This window comes from Saccostrea cucullata, unplaced genomic scaffold (genome assembly GCF_032062105.1).
Source record: "Saccostrea cucullata isolate Sc308-1 unplaced genomic scaffold, CSIRO_AGI_Scuc_v1 ctg413, whole genome shotgun sequence".
In the NCBI taxonomy this organism is placed as follows: domain Eukaryota; kingdom Metazoa; phylum Mollusca; class Bivalvia; order Ostreida; family Ostreidae; genus Saccostrea; species Saccostrea cuccullata.
Window position 1 is genome coordinate 221,636 of NW_026927571.1, and position 23,974 is coordinate 245,609.

The window sequence follows — 23,974 nt, forward strand, 5'->3', positions numbered from 1 at the left end:
AAATAACAGCATGCTTATCTTTATAATTAAATTGTTCAAGTTCACCCTTGTTAAAATAAGCAAAAATTAATTGCAGGTACCGCAAAGTGATTAGATCTAACAGGTAATGAGGTGTACATGAAGTGGAATAAGTTGTATTTGTTAAAATCTGTTCCGATTTTTACAGTTTTTGTTGTTGTTGAATTTTGAAATTTTTTCTGGTGGTAGATTGTTGGTATTTAAATGCATGGATTTTTTTTAAAATATTGGTTCGACACCTTGCTTCTTTAGTAACGTAATGTAATAAATTAACCTATTCTTCATAAATGATATATAGTTATGTAACTGAGATTACAAGATTTCCAAGAACTTCTAAAGGGTAAAACAATAAATCAATTTTAAATTTCTGAAGATTTTGGATCCACCCACATACTTCGTCGCCGTTTAAAGACGCATTTTTAGTGTGCAAATCTTTGAGATACAGCAAAAAAATGACGTAGACCTTACTGTTACGTCATAGAGCTCTCGGGGTTCAGAAAAACAGAAAACTAAGCTGGAGGATTGTTCAGGCAAAGACAGGGAGATTCAATATTACCTGTTTTTCTGTTCTCTCTCTCCGTTTCTTAAGATTTGATACTGCTGTACGGTACCGATTTGTTAATGCCACAATACAAAATAAAATGTACCTGTAGAAAGGCGCATAACAGGAGAAATATATTTTAAATTGACCATTTCAAAAACTGGATTGGGCAACTCTCCCGAGCTTTTTTAAATTGTAAATTTTGTATATACTCTCGGTTTAACCCATAGGTAACAACACATATTAATTTACGGGGTACTATTTACTTTACACGTAAAGTAATACACATCTCACGCACATATGACCAAACAGTTAGATTATCTATCATGTTATAAGATTAATTAATGCCAATTTGAGGCAAATTCGTTGAATTTCCTCCAAGGGTTATAAGAATTTGACGGAAATATCTAGGATGAATGCCGAAAAAAAAGTGGACTGAAAAACACACTGCCGAAAATGCTGGAAATGTGGTATAAAAAGATAGTATACAATTAACTCTGATACACGGATTATACAACACATGTATTGTACATTCATGATGGTATCCACTATATACAGCCCCCCTTTTTTCTGGAATCCGTGAACAAATGAAGCGATGTTGTTGGACCAAATTAGAAAAAAAACCCAGAAGATCCCATACCAGTATATAATTGTTTTAAAGTATCAGTTATTAAATTAAATAAGAAATTTACACTGCTAAAATGTATAATCTACGATTTTTTTTCATAGTGCAGCCCACTCATTTAAACCAAATTAACATCATATCTACCTATGAAGGAATGAAATTTTTCGAACTACACCCCCCCCTTTCCTGTTCAGAAACATCTGAATCCGCTCCTGTATTTTATCAGAGAAAGTGGATGAATGACGTTTGTCAAGTGTATGTATTTCTTATGATATTCTCTAGATATAATTATACATTTGTAATTATTTCCTGCAGTGTGATGTTTTTTCGTGAATTTACTTTAAAAATAACACAACAAAGAAGAAAAGTAGAATTGCTTGCTTTTATAAAGTTATATGATTGGCTTTGATATGGGAAGGGATTAACATAAAAATAAGTTACGTTAACCCTACGTGTATTTGAATCTCTTCTCCCTATATAGCTAGCAGCTTTGGTGTTGGAAACTTTCATACATTACATATATCTATTTACTTATCACTCTCTTTTGTTAAAAAAATATTACTTAATTTTACATGATATGAAAATCAGTCAGTATGTTCAAGCAGTGTTGTAGCACTTGTCGGGCATCATGTGTGTGACCGGAATTAAGTGATGTGGTCAACTTGACGAGATAAAAGCAAAAACCCATGGAAAAAAAGTGGACAGCCAGTAATTATAAATATTATTTTCCATAATCATGCATTATGTGAGTATATAATATGTTTCTAGTCAACGATATGAAAAAAATTAATCTACGACTTATTTTTACTATATTGTGTATATAGCAATATGTGTTGTTTTTTGTTAAACTGCTTTCTTATTAGACATGTCCAAGAATTAAATCTCAGGAAGTATTTTTAACTCATTCTGCACCATGCATAAATTACTTCTAAAAACTGATTTAAAAAAAAAACGAAAAAGAACACGTGTGTATATTTAAGGAATCGCTGTTTAGTTAGTATAATATGCCAAGGCATCAACGATAGTGGGAAATACATAAATTAACCCATGTTTCCCACTATCGTTGATGTCCCTGAAATACTATACTAACTAGACAGTGATTCCTTATTTTCTGATTTCCATTTTTATTCTTTCAGAAATAAAATTGTAGATTTAGACTTTAAAAATATAGACATACGTTTAAATTAAACGAGGTCTCCCATGCCAATTTCAATAGTTCTCGCTCACTTACGTCAAGCACAAAGGCAACTGCACCAGATTTACATGCATACTGGCCTCCTTAGCTGCAGACACAGACAGATGCGCAAAATATTTGCATGGCTGTCTTATAAGTTTAAAATTACACGACAAATACTGCTGGGGTAGCAAAGATTAATTGATTGATTGTATAATTATTGTTTAACGACCCTCTCGAGAATTTTTCACTCATACAGAGACGCCACCACTTGACGGTGGAGAGTTGCAATTTTGTCCTTTACTCGGCACCCAGGGCCATTAGCTGAGAGGGATCTTTTTCGTGCCAGCACCTATTGCGACACGGGACCTCGTTTTATACGGTCTCATCCGAAGGACCGGTCTGAATATCCCACAGTGGGATTCAAAGTCGCCAGGTAAGAATTGACTTCTAAGCTTCGTACTTTGCGAAAGAAGACACGATGGCATCATTATTTTTCAATATAATTCAAGTCTAAAAACAAATAAATGCATGTCTTTTGTCTTTATCTCCCAATAAAGTATTCCATAAGCTTATTTTTATACGCCCGCTTCGATGGAGAAGGAGGTATATTGTTTTACCCTTGTGTGTCTGTCCGTCACAAATTTTTGGTCGCCGTTTTCTCAGCAACTACTCACCGCAAATACTTTAAATTTTAATCTTTTCTACTTGTGCGTCTGTCCGTTATTTGTCGAAGTTTTCTCAGCAACTACTCTTTGCAGATGCTTAACATTTTAGTACTTTTTTAATGCATGTCATACGGTGGGACACACTTATGTTTACTTCTGATGTTAACTTCCTGTTTATCCGTACTTATGTCCGTAACATACTTAATATTTTTGTAGCAGTTTTCTCAGCAACTGCTCATTACAGGTGATTGAAAATTTAGCGCATACTTTGCTGCATCTTCGCTAGCCAAGGGTTTCTGATACGCTACTCTCCTCACTGCCATACACAAAATCAAAAATCAAGAGAGAGAGAGGAGATGTCGACATGGACGCCGATTGAAAACTATTAAAACTTCTCTGGGTACATGTCAAATCCGGACAGCGACACTCAAATACCACTGTTTAATTTTGATTGAAGGCAACAATTAAGGCATTGCTCTTGTACAAATGTTCTACCTAATATAACCAAGTATACGTAGCTATGCAGAACTGTAGCTCTCCGAAAAAATAAATCGACAGTCCGGAGAGCTATACAGTGCCACCCATTTAAAAAATGTGTATTTATTGCGCACAAAAAAGTGCGCTGTGTTCTGGATTATTTTTTTTTTCCAAATTCTTAAATCAGTTATAAAAAAGCTAGATTTAAAAAAATTCTTACCTCTCTATCAAGTACTCTCATAGTTTACATCTGTACGAATTGGACCGAACTAATCTTGCAAATCAAAATGTCAGTATAAATATACAAATTTTCATGGATTTCGTGTCTTAACATTTTTTTTAATTTCATGGCCAGGAGGGCTATTAACAACAATTATAAAGAATGTTTTGTTGTGGAAATAGTGAAAGAATATGTTAGGAACACACGGTTAGTAATATTTTGAGATGACAGTTTGAAAAACATGGAGAAATAAGTCGAAAAACAGAGCACTTTTTTGTGCGCAATGTATACAGTTTTTTAATAGGTGTTACAACGCACTTTGAAAAAAAAATTCAAAGTGCGTTAAATTTGCTACCAAATCAACGCAATTTGAAAAAATAAAATTTCTTTTCAAAGTGCGTTGATATCGACCATATTTACGCACTTTGAAAAAATGTGTATGGCTCGGTCAATATTCTTGAAAATCTTAGGTATGATAATTAATGTGAACCTGTTAGATAACTTTTCGGTGATAAGGTCACTTCAGGATGTGAAAGCGAGTTATTTTGAAATTTCCATACTTTGAAAATTCTTTTTCTCTCAAATGTTTTACTGTATTTATATTCAACGAATATTTTCCAGTTTGCATGCATTTAATGTAAACTAAAATTTATTGAAAGTTTTCAACGTCATCATTTATGCAAATACATATATTTGGTTGTAACATAGGCATCGGTACCGGAAGGGGGGGGGGTTATACATAATATAGGCTTTAAAAATTGGGTATTACATGTACCTTGGCGGAGGGTCCACCTTCAATTGCTACCGACGGCTATGTATAAGAAACTCTTGGACTGGGGGACCTTCTAGATATACTCATATTCTCATTGTTCTCAATGAGGGTAAATCAATACATGTAAATTAAAAAGTTTTCGAAAGATATAATTATTACAAATTGATTCTTTCAATCACTAAAGTCTAGAATTTTTGTATATACATTTTTTTTTCAAAGTGAGTTGAATGTCCACATGGTAAAAAATGTTGATGTACACTCTTAACAGACTTTGAAATTTTTTTCAAAGTGCGTTGTGTGTGTCCCAAATTTAACGCACTTTGAAATTTTTTTTTCAAAGTGCGTTGATTTTGTCCCAGTTTTAACGCACTTTGAAAAAAATTCTTAAAGTGCTTAATTTTTTCAAAGTGCGTTATGCCACATAGGTGGCTCTGTAGCTCTCCAGTCCATTGATATAATATATATATTTTTCGGGAAGTTGCGGTTCTGCAGCTTAAGTATTCGTAGCTCTTTCTGGGAGGTCAACATTACCGCTACATCGCCAAAATTTTCAACTCGTTACCGCTATATATTTTCCCAAATTTTCGACCGATCATTACCGCTATATTTTTTTCAGTGGAAAACAACTCATTACCGCTACACATTGAATCAGCCAGGTATGCAGGTATAGAATATAAGTTCCAATCACATAGCCTTCACAAAGAATTCAGCGCGATGTTTTACAGTAACAGTTCTATTCTAAATTTTTGGCAATGTCGACAGAAGTTATAACAATATATGGCAGTGTGAAATAAAACGTTTACTTAGGTTGCTGCGATGTAAGCATAAACTGCTTCAAATAATTGAATATAATACTTAGTCCATGATTTGTACATATTTTGGAGTCAGGTGTGAATGTGAGATTTTGTATTTCAGGAGATACAGGTCTTATGCATGTTGTATTTTACATCAATCTGTACACGCATAAGTGGCTGGCTAACGAAATAGGCAATGTAGCGGTTATGTATACTTTTATGTGTAGCGGTAATGTAATGTTTTTTGTAGTGGTAATGACTATGTAGCGGTAATGAAAATTGCTTGTAAAAATATTTAGGATTCACTTCATTTACAGCTTGGTTTAGTACTCTCAAAAAGATCCGCAATATGGCGTTAAGTCCATCCATTCTTTAAGTCTATACTCTTTGTAAAGAGGGTTTCAAATAAGTTTCAACTTTTTTTATTTTCTCAAAGAATTCTAGCAACACAACCGTTGTACATAGCCCTCCTGGGCCTGAAATTGAAAACGATCGAAATTATTGCCTCTATGTACACTGCCATTTTGAAAAGCTAGATATATAATTCGGCCCAATGGGCTTAGTACAGATATTTTATATGAGAGTAGAAAATAGGGGTCAAAGGAATGTTTTGAAATATATAGCTTTTGTATGTACAGTTGAGGTGGGAATTTGGACAAATTAATTAAGAATTGGGCGCTAATTTTTTGTACGCAATATTTTTTTTTCTATGGCTGGTACTGTCTGTATCACTGGCGGATTTAAGGGGGGGCGTGGGGGGCGCACGCCCCCCCTAAAATTTTCAAAGTTTGATGTGACTGATATTTATAAAGCCACATTTTGGTACAAAACTAACCAAAAAAGTGTTATTCTGCCTGGTTTTATTCTTAAAATACACAAAAATCCAGGAGCTTCCGGGGGCTGCGCCCCCTGGGCCGCCACCATTCAAAGTATGACATGACTAGTATTAAACACGTCGTACTTTGGTACATCACTAACCAATACCACTATTAGTAAGTAATAAGTAAGTAAATCGTTTATTATATAGTGGCATGTGTTACAATACAATGAGAATTGAGAAACATTCAATACATTTATTATTTAAACATCCGGACCTATATGCTACATGTATTTACTTTTACCAAAAATAATTGAAAAATATACACTATTATTGTGCCTGGTTTTACTCTTAAATACACGAAAACCCAGAAGCTTCCGGGGGCTTCGCCCCCTGGGCCCCCACCTATATGCTATATACTTTTAACAAAAATAAATTGAAAAATATGCACTGGTTAATATGTGCCTGGTTTTACTCTAAAATACACGAAAACCCAGAAGCTTCCGCCCCCTGGGCCCCCACCTATATGCTATATACTTTTAACAAAAATAATTGAAAAATATGCACTATTATTGTGCCTGATTTTACTCTAAAATACACGAAAACCCAGGAGCTTCCGGGGGCTTCGCCCCCTGGGCCCCCACCAGGGCTTCGCCCTGGACCCACTGGGGGCCTTAAGGCGGCCCCCAGACCTCTTGCCTCAACAAAGTTATCCACGCCCCCCCCCTAACCACAAATCCTGTATCCGCCCCTGTGTATAGTTATTATGTTAAATTTTATTGTAAACTCTCAAAGGCATCGAGATATCTTGCGGAAACGAAAGTGTTAAAGACAGAAAGACAGACGGGTGGTCGGAATAAGAAGGAGGAATAGATCAACGAACACAAGCAAAGAAAAGAGCAAGGAAGAGATGGACTGAAATGAATAGAAGTTAAAACACTTAATACATCATCTAATATATCTCTTCTTCCTGCTCTGTGCAACGGATGATATTAATTAACATTCACCACAATTACACACAAATAAAGCAATTGCAATTTAACATTATAAACATCATATAAGGTTATCTGAGTTCAAATTTTTTATCTAAATTAACGTATACATAACACATTACGTGTGTATTTACACTATCATGTTTATCTTAGAAATACACCACATATATGGCTTTAATGGAAAAAATTGGGGGGGCGGGAGGACTAAAACATTACGACCAAGTTTCCAGGATAATCGAACGACACTGAAAAGTAAACTGAAAATTGAAATGTATAAATTGAATGCTAGTATACATATATTTTTTCTTTTAAAGATGTACTCCTCATACGGACGCGTGCATGTGCATCAATAATAGAACCATAGCATATACATGTAATGATAGAACCGCAGCATATAATAAAATCACCTAACATAAGGCAGCATGTCCACAGTTTACTATGTATAGGCAGAATTTTGGGGGACACCCACTCCATTCGATAAACCTTGTCCTATTCCGTAGCCTTCGTGAGGTACGAATTGACCGAATTGTATCGACCCCCCCCCCCCTTTTCTTTTCTACGGCCTTACACTTAATTTGAAATTATGTTCAATCTCGCTGAGAGCTACATAGTGTACGCTTTACCGTCATATCTAAATATTATGCAGAATCAGAACAACTTAAATTAAAAGGGGTCCGAGTTTCCTTGAAGGGGGGGGGGGGGGGGGTCCGAAGTAAAAAGGTGAACAGAGCAGAAGGATCAATTTCCATTTTTCCGGCGTTTCTATACACTTCGTGATTCAACGTTCCATCTGCTCCATAGAATCAGGGAATCTCTCGCTTGCGAACTGTGTTTTTTATTCCTTCAATAGTTTCCTATAAAAGTTTCTCTGGAAAACATGAGACCAAGTAAAGATCTCAAAATAAAAGAGGAGAGGAAACTATGAAGTGTTTATCAAGTCGGTGAGAAATCAGAATCCGCAGTAAGATGAAAATCAAGCAAGTACACGCACTGATATATTGCGGAGTGTGCATCCATTAAATCTTTTTTTCTTAAGTAAATCCCATAGTTCCATCAAGATTTTTTCCCTGTTTTAATCATGGCATTCAAGCAATACACCAGTTATTGCCATGCAGAATCAAACTATGTCTTTTATTTTTATGCATATAAAAAAACTCTACTATTCTTTATTAATCAAATAATACATGTAATATGTTTTGTAAAATTCCGACTTAAAAGTATAAACCGTGCTTTTAAAATAAAGTGAAAGGTGGGGAAAGTCCCTGGAGTCAGAATTTCCACGCAATCACGTACCATACGAACACGTACCATACGAATTGATCATAATGACAAAATCTGGAATGAAGCGATAGTTTCATAATAGAGGGAGGAATTGAATGAAAAATATGAGTTATCATTTATTTTCAAGGAAAAATGGACAGGACAGAAACATCTAACTTTACAAATTAGCAAAAAAAAAATAAATTAAATAAAATAAATCTTTTTATATATCAGAACAGTTCGAATTGTCGACAGTCTGACACCCTCCCCCTTCTCACACAATGGATCATTTGGCTGGACACCCGTCCTCTTCTTCTACTTTTTTTTTTAAAAATCGAATAATGTTGTAAGTATTCTATATTTTTCTTTACTGATTGGGTGTATTTTAAAACAATATTAAAATCATGTTTTGTGGAACAAAGTATTCTATATTTTTCATTACTGATTGGGTGTATTTTAAAACAATATTAAAATCATATTTTGTGTAACGAAGTGGGAATATCAAGCATGATTGAATTATATTATTTTTATTGATATTTTTTTTCCATCTTTCACGATTGGAAGATCTCTTCCTGTCTTCATTCTTCCAGCTTTTAAAATTTGCTTGATCTGCCTCAGACACCTCCCACTTTGTTGTATTTATGAAAGATTTCAAAACGCACACATGTACTGCACAGGTACGTGTCGTACAACAGTAAAAACTATGTCATTTTTATGCTTTAAAAGCGTTTTAGATTGGGAAAATCATTTAGGTGGATCCTGGTATTTCAATAAGAAAGATCATAACAAATTAAATTTTCTCAAGTTGAACTCACGTTTTATTTAATCTTGTAGATATAGAATTTGTGGTCGGCAAGTATTATGGCCATTGATTGAGTTGGACACGAGAGAAAAAATGTAAAATAACTGCATGAACACAAAACATTATTCCATTTCCTATGAAGAAAGACCTACAGTACATCACCTGTCAAGCACGCACATAGTATTTGGTAGTCCCCTCGCCCGATACGAGACTGTAAAGTTAACTGGATTAAGAAAATAGAACATTCCATTACTATAGTGCCGATTGGGAAAAAAAATCATGCGACATGCACACACACCAAACAAATCAACACAGCAGTCAGCTGTAATGAAATTTAGAATGAAAAAAATGAAAACAACTTCATGCACTTACGCACACAGCATTATCAAAAAATCAACACAACGGTCAGCTGTAATGAAATAGAATGAAATAAACTTGCTCAACGTGTTTATACCTGTTGTGAAATCTTTTAAATATAATTATTATATACCTGTAAAATTGAAAAAAAAAACGTTGTAATCATATCGATGATATAGATATACAAAAAGCCATGTCAATAGTATTCAATCGTGGATAAATTTACCCCATCCCTTTGAAAAGATTTGAGATTATGGACCTTTTATATGCATCATGAATGGGACGTAACGTAAATCAACATACAACCCATCAATATTATCCGATGATCAGTTTTCACAATCACATAAAAAATATACCTTTTATAGAAAATATCTGCAAAATTAATTCTATTGCAATTAATATTATTTATTTATTAAGTAATCCATGCATTTCATTATTACTTTCTCTAAACCTGGCATTCAGATATTCTGATCAATCGAAATTTCTCGTGTTTTTCCGAGCTCGCCGGAAAGTCCCGAGACACTGCGAACATGACGTCATGGAATAAGGAAGTGACGCAGAGACGCCACCTTCAGCAGTAATGGATATCGTTTGTTGGAACTTGTCATTGTAAATAACGCTTCACAATACGGACTAATGGCTTATTGTAACTTGCTTATCAGGAAATTTACGAACTTTCGCGACATCAATCAGGATTCTATACGCCTCGATCGTAATCACTTTGTATTTTCGCGAAGAGAAATCGGTAACTCGCAATGGCCTACCTTGGGCTACACTCGTTTTATTTTTAAGCTTACATTTGATGAATAATCGCTTCTACGATGTTTCTAATGATTCATTATACAGTTTGCGGTGAGGAATTACGAATTGCAATGTCCTTTTCTGCCAGGGATGGAACAAAACTTGGATTTACGTTGAGGGTTAGCTTTTCAGTGAAAAGCTAAGGGGGGTTAGCTTTTCAGTGAAAACCTAAGGTGGGTTAGCTTTTCACTGAAAAGCTAACCCCACCCCCCTTCTACCGGAAGTAAATCTTAGACTTATATTATGAGATTGAATAACAATAATAAATTTATACACACCAAAAAAAGAGAAAAAATAGAGAGAAAGAAAGAAAAAAAAATGGAAACATTGATAAAAAGATAGAAAATACAGAACAGAAAGTAATGTGATATAAACATATTTTCTTCATCTAAGTAATATCACTTACATTTAGGCATAAATGTCACTACCATTTTTATTTTTTGAGTAACTAAGGGGTAATAGGGCACCTTATATTTTATCCACAGGAAAAGGGTGAATTCCCAGGAAAATAATTATTCCCAGATAAAATAATTCCTTGTTACAAGTTTAATCTTTTTAGACTCAGAAGTTCCTAGGAAGTAACCCACCCAATTTTCATTATAATTTCTAAATTATCTTCTCTTGGAAAAGGTTGTGGCCCTTCATTTAAACAAGCTTAAATTCTCTTTACCCAAGGGTGCACTTGAGCCCTTGGCTCAGGTGAGCTAATAATGTATTTGTGTAAAGGATATATGAGGGTTGTCCTACAAAAACATGAACTTTTTAGATGTCATAAACTTGACCAAAATTATTCATTTTTTAAGACAGTTTCTGAAAATGATTTTTTTTATTTTGACAGTGTGTAATATTATGAGGTTGCAATCTCATTTGTACATTAAAATGGCATTTCAAGACATTAAAAAATTGGTGGTGGGCTAGCTCATTGCACATTTTTGAAAATGATTTATAACTTTGTCAAGAGTTGTTTACTCAATATTATATGGAAATATGTGATAAAATTTAAACAATTAAAATACTTCATCTGGGTAGTACTGTGTGAAAATTCCTTAATTTGATATTAAAAATGATTTTTTTTAATAGAATTATAAGCATAAACACTATTTTAAAATGATGATTTAGGGTGTTTAAATGTGTTACACCAAATTTACTCTACTGTTGCGAACTGTCACAATTTTAATGTATCTTCTAGAATTTTGATGAGGTACATCTATAATCTAGAATGTTCTTTATGTTACGAGAATGAATTACCAAGAAGTCTCTAGAATATGTCAGAATGTGATGACCTAGAATATTTTATAGAAGTTTCTATTTCCAGATGTTTCTTCAATACTATACATGTAAGAGTTTTTGTGATCTTAAATATGATTGAGTTTATTGAGTTTACATTGAGTTTAGATCGAAGAAATATTGAATACATATGAGAAAACATTCTGATTATCTTAGCCAATATGGTATTGTGATTGTTTTGTTTTGCCTTTAATCATCATAATAAATCATAAAAAGATTACCTTGACTCTTGTTCATACAAGGAAAAAGAAAAACTTGTATTTATAACACACTGGTTTATACCTGATAAAAGAGGTTCAATATCTTCTTTACTGGTTTCCCCAGTAGTAGACCACGATTAGAAGTCTCTGAATAGACTGTGGCTCTACTGATACATATATTGTGTACTATAATTACGGAATTTTTATGTACTAAAGAAGACACAGTCAATATATCTAAAAGACGTTTCAGTATGAATATAATGACCAAAAATTTGTATGAAAAATGTCTGACAGTTTAAATTGCATGCAAAACATTACAATTTTTTAAATGCAATGCAATTTCATTTCTACAGTGGCAAAGAATCATTCGCCCTACTTTAGTTTAATTGAAAACATATAGGATTGAATAAAGATTACTGTAAATTACTAACAAGAGGCCCATGGGCGACATCGCTCACCTGAGCACTGTGGCTATGAAAAAGTAGAAAATTGGTTAATTATTGAAAAGTTTTAATCCAAAAGAAGTCCCATGACCAATCATGGCTTTGTTATTCTTGATAAGATGATTTTTAAGGAATTTTCCCATATATATATTTCTATGTAAAACTTTGGTCCGCCATTGTGGCCCCGCCCTACCCCAGGGGGTCATGATTTGAACAAACTTGAATCTACACTACCTGAGGATGCTTCAATATAAATATGATCAATTATGGCTTTGCTATTCTTGAGAGAAAATTTTTAAAGAATTTTCCTATATATTTCTTTGTAAAACTTTGGTCGGCCATTGTGGCCCCGCCCTAACCCCAAAGGTCATGATTTGAACAAACTTGAATCTACACTACCTGAGGATGTTTCCCCTTCAGTTTCATCTTTCTTGGCACAGTGGTTCTTGAGAAGAAGATTTTTAAAACATACCACCAAATTTTCATTAATTCCCAATAATCTCCCCTTGAATGAGGGCGTGGCCCTTCATTTGAACAAAGTTGAATCCCCTTCACCCAAGGATGCTTTGTGGCAAGTTGGTTGAAATTGGCCCTGCAGTTCTTGAGAAGAAGTCGAAAATGCAAAAAGTTTACAACGATGACGACAGACAACGGACAAATTGTGATCAGAAAAGCTCACTTGAGCGATTGGCTCAGGTGAGCTAAAAATAAAACATGCCAACAACTAAACAGATGATAAACACTGCAGCAAGGAATGGTGCTCAATTCCAAAAAAACAATTCTTTGAAAACTTTACATAATATACCAAGTCACATTAAGTTTTATTAATCAAAAAGAGAAAAAAAAAATCAATTGAGAACTTGAAAGTAGAATGTTAATCCTGAATATAAAAACTATAGTAAATCTAAATTGCAAATCCTTCGATAATGATCATTATCTTGTTTGCATATTTTAATGAGCAATACATTGTTTCCATTAATGTGCATTCAAATGGTAAGCCAGGTTAAAAAACTTCTTTAAATGAACAATGCCATAAAATCTCTGGTTAAATTTATCATATTGTTAAAATCCAATTCTTTTTCTTAAAAATATGCAGATCTCTTAATCAAACTTGTACATTAAAAATCATACAAATTACCAGTAATGCATAATTTAATTACAAGGTATATTGTTTATGTTAGTCCATTAATTTACAAATATTCTCTATACAGTGCAATAAATAATATGTTCAATTAATCATATTTTAAAATTTACATATTTTTCCTGTTTAAAATATGCAAATGATATTAATCTCTGAATCAAAACTTGTAAATTAAAAATCATATTTTTAAATTAATGCACAATTTAGTTACAATGCATGTTCTTAATCCAACAATTTACACATATTCTCAGTGTATGCATAACAATTGACAGACTCACAAAATTTGCAGTTTTCAAGCAGCTGCACCCTATAAAACACATAAAACATCACAAAAAACATGGAAACAACTAATGGAACGGATATGGCTACCATAAATATCCTGCATATTGCTTTATGTTTCTTTATACTTATATAAGGCAACAGACCCACAGCACACAGCATTCCCAGCAGAAGACCAGTCAATATGGAGAAAATGTTCAGATAAGGTAAAGTCCCTGAGAAAATAAAGATAGCCATCAACAACAGAAGTTTGATGAGCTCTAACCATGGCTTCTTAATGATGGACCAGAAGTGGACAAGTTCTACGAATAGCAGGCCCACGACTCCAAAGAGGGCACCTGTAGCTCCAACATGGGGCTGGTAAGGGTTGAACATAACTGCTGCCTGCGTAATATCAGAGAGACATTTATATACTGAAGAATCATTAGGAGCTTTCAGCCTTTCTTCTATGATCTTACAAATTCTGAACTGCATTTTGACAAACCAAGATTTTGGACTTTTGTTCCTTATGTATTTCAAATATAGCAGACAGATACATTGAATTAACTCTTTAAGAAAAAATATCTTTAAGAGTTTCTGCTGCCATTAGGCATGTATTGAGATACTAATAACAGAGGCTCAAAGGCCCTAAAGGTCACCTGAGTAGAATACAACCCTATTAAGGATCCACAGAACGTAACTAAATGCTCTAAGAGATGCTATGTTGCCCCAAAACAAGAGAAATAAGACAAAGATAAACAAGACACCCAGGGGCCACTCTGCTTGTCTAAGCACTAAGGCTAGGAAAAAAGCAAATATCAGTTTAGCATTAAAAAGCTTAAATGCATAAGAGGTCCCAACCTACCCCTAAAAGGGAGTTGAGGGGATGATTTGAACAAAATTGAATCTTCTCTAAGGGTGCTTACATATTTTTTTTGACTGTGACAAGTTTGATCGTTCATTGAGGGGTGCGTCGATTTACCCAAATGGACCCAAATGGAAACAAATGGAACCCAAATGGACCCAAATGGAATATAAAATATATATGTTATATCGTATTCCCAAGTTTTTACTTATTTAAAATATAGAAAATAATGAAATTAACCATGTTAACAAAAAGAGAATATTTTAATATCATTATTTTCTTCAATTGTATTTTTAAAAATGCGATTTAATTCTATTTGTAATAACTATTGAACATATTTGAATACAAAACTGAAGTATTTGATAGTTTCTATGGTCATATTGGAACGGATTCGGGTGGGTGAGGGTGGGGGGGGGAGGCCATGCCAACCCCCTATCTCACCCCCACCCCCAAATAATTATGCGGGCATAAATATAGAATACTATCAAAACTTCATGTCTCAAAATACAATATTAGAGATTAATAATAAATATAAAACTCCATTTGTAACTGTAAGTTCATTTATTTTCATCATTTTAAATAAGTAATAAAATTCGATAATACATATTTAATATTCCAATTGATTTCCATTTGGGTCCATTTTGGTTTCCATTTGGGTCCATTTGGGTTCCATTTGGGTCCATTTGGGTAAATCGACGGGTCGTCATTGAGGCCCCATCCTACCCCCTGGAGTCATGATTTGAACAAACTTGAACCTGAACTTGAAACTTGAACACCACCTGAGCCCTGAGGATGCTTCCATATTAATATCACCAATCATGGGTTTGCTGTCCTTGAGAAGAAATTCTTTGAAGATTCTTCCTTTTATATTTCTGTTATCACAAGCATGCACTTAGTTCAATTAATAGAGCCCTGCCCAAAAGCAGAACTCCTGAACAACTGTCCATGAATTTTTCATCATAACCATGCTTGCTTTTAATTTGTTGGTTTACATAAATATTAAAATTGATGCATTTTCACAATATGAACAATTAGAGCCTCATCGTAGCACCAGACTCCCTGGCCCAGGGTCCATGAATTTCAACATTTTGTGAAGGACTCTCAGATGAAAGACTGGATGGTCATTACATTCATGCTGATAATGCTTGATGTCCAAGAGTAAAGAAGACTTTACAAAGATAGCAGTATTTTTTATGGTTTTGACTCTGTCCTCAGGCCTTATGGGAGAAATTCCTAATTTTTGTCATCCCCTTTGTGTATGATTATATTGTGTATAAAAAATCAGTTGAAATTGATTTTATTAACAGTTATAGAAAAAGAAGTGGGAATCTTGAAATGTTAAATAAATACTTGACAACAGATGAAAACAGATCACTAGAAAGGTTTATCAAACCACTTGTGGGACAATCAAACATTCTCTCACAAGAAATCCTTTTCCCAATTAATTACAGTACAAGATGACATTTAAACACATTAAAATTCATGAAGTATTAAAAGAAAAGAAATCTTTTCTTAATACATGTAACAGTGCACTTTCTGTATATATCAAGTAAAACATTAACTTTGAATATCACACAGTAACATAAAAAGAAAAGACACCCCTTAACTGACAGAAACTATTTTTTTTAAAAGTCAAACAACTCTGAATATCATACATTAAAATTAAAAAAACAATTGGCTTCTATAACTGACAGAAAAAAAGATATCCAGGAGTAAATATTTTGATGATTTTGGCCCCCAACTTAGGGCCCCAAGGGGCAGTGACCATGAAATTTACAATTGATTCTTTGTTCCCTTTTACTCTGAAATTTATGGCATGCATGGTTAAAATTTGTTCAAAGGTTTCAGAGAAGAAGTTAAAATGTTCAAAAGTTAATGGACAACTGAAAACAAACAATGGACAATGCAAGATATGATTGACAAAATTCAGATAGTAATAGATAACTTGAGAGACTCAGGTAACCTTAATATCACTAAAATCGGGTAGACGGACAGACTGATAAAATAATTACAGCCTTGACTTCAGCTTCAATAGTGCACATAAAGTCAAATTTTGGCATGATAAAAGTGCAGCAAAATTATGTAAGGTATGATTCTCATCTACTGGGTACACCCAAACTTTAAATGATATAAAACAAAATTATAGTAGATAATCCCACTTACCAGCAAGCCCCCACATCCACACACAATAAAAAGTATAATCAAACGCAGCCAACCAATGGTTACTTCAATGTGCTTCAGTATCAGGGTTTGTGCTCCTATTACCAACAGAGCATGGACTATTCCGTGGTGATAGAGAACAGACAGGGGGAGGCGCCACCATTGCTGGGGGGCCTGGGACAGCCAGGGAGTCTCAGGCTTGCTGGGTATAGTGGATATCATAAAACCCATCTTCCCAATGCAAAGATCATTGATGCAGTTCACCTAAATATGAAGATAAAAATGTATCATTTTAATATTATGTAATTTTGTCAAAATGAATGAACTGAATCATAAAGAAAGACAAGTTTCACCAAATTTAGCTATTGAGAGGAAATGTGCATGCAAATAACAAATACAGGTGACTCTCGATGGCTCGAACTCCGATCTCTCGAAGTGAACCTCCGGTCCCGTTTTTTTCCTCTATATAATTAAGCAAATTTACTCCTGATCTCTCGAACTTCTATCTCTCGAAGTTCTCTATCTCTCGAACCAAAATCTTGGTCCCGTTACACATATTTCATTGAATTTTACTCTCTATCTCTCGAAGTTTTGATTGCGCGTTTATACACGCCAATCAAATGTAAAATTGATGAGTCTGGACTTACCTGGAAACAATGAACCCCTTGGGCTGGCATTGAGGTGTTAATTGGGTGTTTCCATAGATGACACTACACCTGTGGGTTTTGATATAATTAATTGGTTATTAATTACAGGGTAGATTATAAACAAATTCACAACTTATTTCGAATTGAAACTGAGACGATAATTTTTAGAAGTTTAATTTATAGATGTTCGTTTCAGTAAGTTCCGATAGACTATGAACTTTTATTATGATTAAATAGAGTCTAAATAATTTCAGCATGGCAAATATTGCACAAGAAAATTCCTTTCTCAAAGACTGAATATCGATTAAGAAAAATCTGGTGAACACTTGTGAAGGTCCCAAACAAGCCGCGGAATAGCCAAACCGACAATTCGGGTTTCATGTAATCATGAAATAAGAACAAATAAATACTGAAACTTTAGAAATTCGTTTTATTTATTCGAAATACAATCATTGTTGTTGATATCACGTAAATTACCTGTCAAATACGATTGAAAACGTGCAATGACTTTTTTACATATACTTCCAGTATCTATAAAAGTAGAACTTCGGTGATCGGAACTGAAAATTCCGGATTTTTTTTACTTTCTATCTCTCGAACCCCTCGATCTCTCGAACTTTTCTTGCGGTCCCTTGAACTTCGAGAGATCGAGAGTCACCTGTATATGTACATATATCATTTGCATGGCTCCAGGATTTCTTTCCAAGGAAGTCTAACCCAGACAGGGGTTAGGGGTAGGGTGGGGTCAAAGGTTACTTTAAGTTGCGTTGCTTTAGTATATACATTTTATGGCTGGGAATTCCAGGGGGTCCAAATGAGTATACCCTGTATAAAATTTTCAAGGTCAATGGTCACATTGCAATTAACCCCATGCCTCTATGACTTATAGTTTTAAAGTGATAAGGTTTACCACTAAGAACAAGGATATTAAAGGGCCATAACTCATATTTAAGTCATATAATAATAATTCGATACAAATTATAAATTTAGCTCCTGTTATATGTTTCAACACAAAGAAAGACAACTCCTAGACTTAAATTCTAAAATCTGGTTTGAAGAATTGAAGTACATGTTATGAATTAAGATTTATTTATCTTATATTTGAAATAAAGGACAATGACTTTGATGGAAAATGGAGCTCCACACATTCGAAATTTTGCAAATAATAATTTAAAATAAAAGTACTATTATTTTCTGTAATGGAGAAAGAATATCACACTTTGTTTTGTTGACAAAATCTATTAAATTAACAAGACATTATGCTCAGTCAATTTTTTTTGTGCAGAGCAAACAGTCCTTGAAATTTGTGTCCTGAGAGATCATTTCATCTCTAAAACTGACCAAAAATAGCTAAAGCTTATTCAATCAAATTCTCATAAAATCAATAATTAATGAAATCTTTCAAAGTCATACTGTAAAACGTGTTTAGTACAAACACAGATATTGCAAATTCACGGATACAGCGAAGTCATCTTGGATCCCCAGCTATATATATAAATCTAATGAATTTCTTATATGGTTATAACGAATTACGGATATAGTGAAGTAATTTTATAGGTCCCAGTGACTTCGTTATAACCGAGTTTTGCTGTACAAGACTATAAAATGCACATTACCATAGCATCTTTGGCTGCACTCTTTGACTCACCTGACTGCAGTGTTCCTTGCCAATCTCCTGATGGAAGGTGCCCTCTAAGAACTCACAATGTTTGTGAGACACCATCCTACATTCTCCTCTGATGTTCACACAGCAGGGTTTTAAGTTGTGGGACACACTGTTCTGTCCTGTGGGCCTTTCACCACAAGGGATGCCATTCAGCCAAATCCCAACACCTTTAACCAAGACAGAAATTTATACCCATGCAGTTTTCTGGGGGTAACTTTCAAGTGTATAAAGAGTACATGGAACAGTGACAACTATAAAATCTCCCTAATTAAATGAATCATTTTTTAAAATTTTGAAAAAGCCATTTTCATAGGAAAAAAATTGTTCCAAAGATTATCATCTAGAATGTGAAGCTACTCCTTACAGAGTGAATGGATTACCAATGCCAAGATAAACAATTTTGTTTCCAATATAGCACTGCCCTCAGACCTCACCTTAACCCTTACAGTGTCCCATTTAGTAGAGCATTTGCACTTTGATCGAAGCTTGTGGGTTCAAACCCTGACTGTGAATGGCCTTTAAAAGTCAATGAAAATAGGTAGCAACTGTTCCTTGCAATCAGCTAGCACTTGGCAGTTGCAGGTCCATTACAAGAGACCTTAAAATTGTGGCCTTGTAACACAGCAGACATTGGCAAAATTACGTTATCTCACTGTTCCATAGCCCTGAGTACCGAGTAAAGGTCTCAATTTGAAGTCCTTTACCAATATAATTATGTTGAGGTACACCGGTGTCTAAAAATCAATCAGATCTAACCTCCGGTTTCCTGGTCACACTCTTTTTCTGTCAGAGTCCCTGCTGTATTTCTACTGGCCACTTCACAGCAGCCCAGAACCATGGAGGAGGTGTAGTTCTTTTTGGAGGTCTGTAACATTAACTTGTAGTCCTCTCTCATACAGGAAGAATACAAAGCTCCCACACCTACAAACAAACAAAGTGGGTAATGTTAACTTGTCAAATTTTGTGCATTGATATCACAAGTTTTCTTTTTGAATTATGGTAATGTTTTCATATATTGACTTTAATAAGATATATTTTATTAATTATTTATTATTATACATATATATATTACATGTATATGTTAATTATTAATTTTTAAATTTATTTCTTACTGATCAATAGACAAAATGTTATGACTTTGGTAAGTTCGTCTTTAGATTTCTACTCAATTTGTATTGATTAAATTTTGATACACAGATGAGTTTTCATGGCTATCTCAATCTCAGACATCTCAAAAATCATGGATATACATGTTGAATTGATTTGGCAGTTCCAACCACTTTTCTAAATGTTTTTCATAAACTCACAAAACCTCCAATATCTCAAAGTTAAATCTTGGTCCCATTGAGTTACAGATAACAAGTTTTGGCTGCACTTGACATACTTATCCAGAACTTTTCATTAGGTCCTATCCATACATTGGGCTTGACCCACTTATGAATGGTCTCTGATCCAAGGAATGTTGGAACTCCTTCTGCGAGGTCTATTGATGGTTCAAAACCAACTTTTGTGATTCCACCAAAGTAACACAGCACACTGAAGGCAACAACTTGTATCTAGTAGCAAAACAAATATTTACAAAAAGCATCTCTCTAAATGATATTATGAAATCCCCTTGGCCCAAGAGATGATTTTCATAGGAAAGTCCTCAAAACATGTTTTTAACACCAGATTCAACATTGAAGCAGATTTAAATAAAATGAGGAAACGGATCCATGCAAAAATAAATTTGCATGTAAATAAATGCCAATTATTATACTCTAGCTAAGTTAGGAAGGGTTAAATTTTATTTTACAAAATTTATATATGGTACACATTTATTTATTCAAAGAAAATGACATACTTTAAAATACCCATTTTCAAAATTTGCTACAGTACTGTATATGAAGGATCGGCAATCGTTGGAAAAGTAATGAAAGCAAAACTTAACCAGAAGTCTCTGTCGAGACTGAAGCTCTACTGGTTTGTACTTAAAGCAAAGGAAGAGAAAAGTTCTTAAGCAGTTGGGAATTGAAACTTTACCAGAACAATAAAAAAAAGAATAATGATCCTTGATTAAGTTTCTTTATGTTCTTAGTATAGTCTACTTGCAGGCCACATTATATTATATTCAGACTAAAACTGTATTTGGAGTAGCATTTTGAGAGTATTTAACAGAAATTTCTATTTTTAGTAATCAAAGCAATAATGTTCATCGAGGTCAAAAACTGATACATGTACATAGAATTTTGTATCTTAGTGTAGTCTACTTGTGTGCCAAGTTATATTGAAATCAGACCAAAACTGTAAGAGGAGTAGCATTTTGAAAGAATTTCACAGAAATTTCTATTTTTAGTAACCACAGCAACACCGTTAATCGAAATCAAAAACTGATACACAGAATTATGTATCTTAGTGTAGTCTACTTGTGTGCCAAGTTATATTGAAATCAGACCAAAACTGTAAGAGGAGTAGCATTCTGAAAGAATTTCACAGAAATTTCTATTTTTAGTAACCACAGCAACACCGTTCATCGAAATCAAAAACTGATACACAGAATTTTGTATCTTAGTGTAGTCTACTTGTGTGCCAAGTTATTTTGAAATCAGACCAAAACTGTAAGAGGAGTAGCATTCTGAAAGAATTTCACAGAAATTTCTATTTTTAGTAACCAGGGCAACACCGTTATCGAAATCAAAAACTGATACACAGAATTTTGTATCTTAGTGTAGTCTACTTGTGTGCCAAGTTATATTGAAATCAGACTAAAACTGTAAGAGGAGAAGCGTTTTGAAAGAATTTCACAGAAAATTCTATTTTTAGTAACCAGGGCAACACTGTTCATTGAAATCAAAAACTGATATACAGAATTATGTATCTTAGTGTAGTCTACTTGTGTGCCAAGTTATATTGAAATCAGACAAAAACTGTAGGATGAGTAGCATTTTGAAAGAATTTCACATAAAATTCTATTTTTAGTAACCACGGTAACACCGTACATCGAAATCAAAAACCGATATACAGAATTATGTATCTTTGTGTAGTCTACTTTTGTGCCAAGTTACATTGAAATCAGACCAAAACTGTAGGAGGAGTAGCATTTTGAAAAATTGTTTACAGACAGACAGACAGACAGACGGACAGACAGACAGACGGACAGCTAGACGGACGGACGGACGGACGCATTACTATCGCATAAGCTCTTCTGGTCTCTGACCAGTAGAGCTAAAAATAGCAACATACTATCACTATGAGGTTGGTAAAAATAGGTCTGTGAGAGTGAAGCTTGGACAACTTATATCTGATGTCTGTATCGCTACCCAGACCAACATTGCTGCTGGACTTAATGCTGCGTCGTAACTCCTTCCAGTCCTCCGCTGCTTTACCAGAGGGATTCTGGTAATATTCTGTAATTTATTACAGGAGAGTGCACTTTATTTTATAATGTCAAAGATCAATATTGACCATGTTTATCATATACAGATGAAATTTGGTATCTTGAACACAGCTGATATCTCAAATATCATGGATATATCAAAGTAATTTGCAAGTCCAAACCCCTTATTCATTAAGTATTTTACCTTTAATATTTCGAATTCTCATACATTTTGAAGATTTGTCTCCTTATCAAGTTTGAGATACCAAAGTTCAGCTGTATATAATTGTAAGCACAGTACTTTTCCTTATTAATTAAATAGTCAAATGAAGCTAAACTTAAGAACTTAGTCTTATTTTATGATCTACGACACAAAAATACCCCCATCTATTTTTAAACAATTGTTTTAAAAAAAGCTAACCTGAAAGCATGTTTTTTTTTTGCTATACAACATACCTCTAGCTTTGTCAATGATCTCATCAATCTTTGATATTCTCCATGCCATTTTGTCCATTGCAAGTTCTTTTGATTCTTCCAATTTCTTTATTTTATTCTTCCTTTCAATCTGATAAAAGAATGAAATACTGAAGACTTTTTTTTCTGCCCAAAGTATTGTCATCCAATCGATCATTACAGTCTGATTTTATGAAATGTTTAATGTCTCACAGACTAGAAGCATGATGTCATGATGTCTTAGTGTTTTTCTGCCCAAAGTATTGTCATCCAATCAAACATTACATTCTCATTTTATGAAATGTTTAATGTCTCACAGACTAGAAGCATGATGTCATGATGTCTTAGTGTTTTTCTGCCCAAAGTATTGTCATCCAATCAAACATTACATTCTCATTTTATGAAATGTTTAATGTCTCACAGACTAGAAGCATGATGTCATGATGTCTTAGTGTTTTTCTGCCCAAAGTATTGTCATCTAATCAAACATTACAGTCTCATTTTATGAAATGTTTAATGTCTCACAGACTATAAGCATGATGTCATGATGTCTTAGTGTTTTTCTGCCCAAAGTAATATCATCCAATCGATCATTACAGTCTCATTTTATGAAATGTTTAATGTCTCACAGACTATAAGCATGATGTCATAATGTCTTAGTGTTTTTCTGCCCAAAGTATTGTCATCCAATCAAACATTACAGTCTCATTTTATGAAATGTTTAATGTCTCACAGACTATAAGCATGATGTCATGATGTCTTAGTGTTTTTCTGCCCAAAGTATTGTCATCCAATCGATCATTACAGTCTCATTTTATGAAATGTTTAATGTCTCACAGACTAGAAGCATGATGTCATGATGTCTTAGTGTTTTTCTGCCCAAAGTATTGTCATCCAATCGATCATTACAGTCTCATTTTATGAAATGTTTAATGTCTCACAGACTTTAAGTATGATGTCATGATGTCTTAGTAATCAGACCTGTTCTGCTATTGATAAAATGGATCTCAAATTTTTCATGGCAAAATCACATCAGATACAGTATATTAGGATAAATGAATTCTTAGGAGACCAACCTGTACATATAATGAATAATTCTTGTAAGCTTCTTTCCCATAGACAAAGTCTTCTGCAGTCAGAGACTGGGTTACCTACAAAATTATAAAATTTACATTTATTTA

The 23,974-nt window shown here is 33.9% G+C and overlaps 1 protein-coding gene across 4 annotated transcripts in view; it reads right to left on the reverse strand.

Annotated features, from left to right (window-relative positions):
• Window positions 1–23,974, reverse strand: part of LOC134274803 (inactive rhomboid protein 2-like) — a 48,758-nt gene that overhangs the window by 21,487 nt on the left and 3,297 nt on the right. For 3 of the 4 annotated variants that reach the window (XM_062757037.1, XM_062757034.1, XM_062757035.1), the window contains exons 5-11: window positions 23,870–23,944; window positions 22,797–22,905; window positions 22,208–22,371; window positions 20,370–20,541; window positions 19,742–19,906; window positions 18,968–19,152; window positions 16,676–16,936 (exon numbers count right to left, since the gene is read on the reverse strand). In XM_062757037.1, the coding sequence (XP_062613021.1) occupies window positions 16,676–16,936; window positions 18,968–19,152; window positions 19,742–19,906; window positions 20,370–20,541; window positions 22,208–22,371; window positions 22,797–22,905; window positions 23,870–23,944 (1,131 nt within the window). Of the gene's footprint in view, window positions 1–13,511; window positions 14,053–16,675; window positions 16,937–18,967; window positions 19,153–19,741; window positions 19,907–20,369; window positions 20,542–22,207; window positions 22,372–22,796; window positions 22,906–23,869; window positions 23,945–23,974 lie in introns of those variants that run through there. The other variant, XM_062757038.1, reaches the window with a different exon arrangement.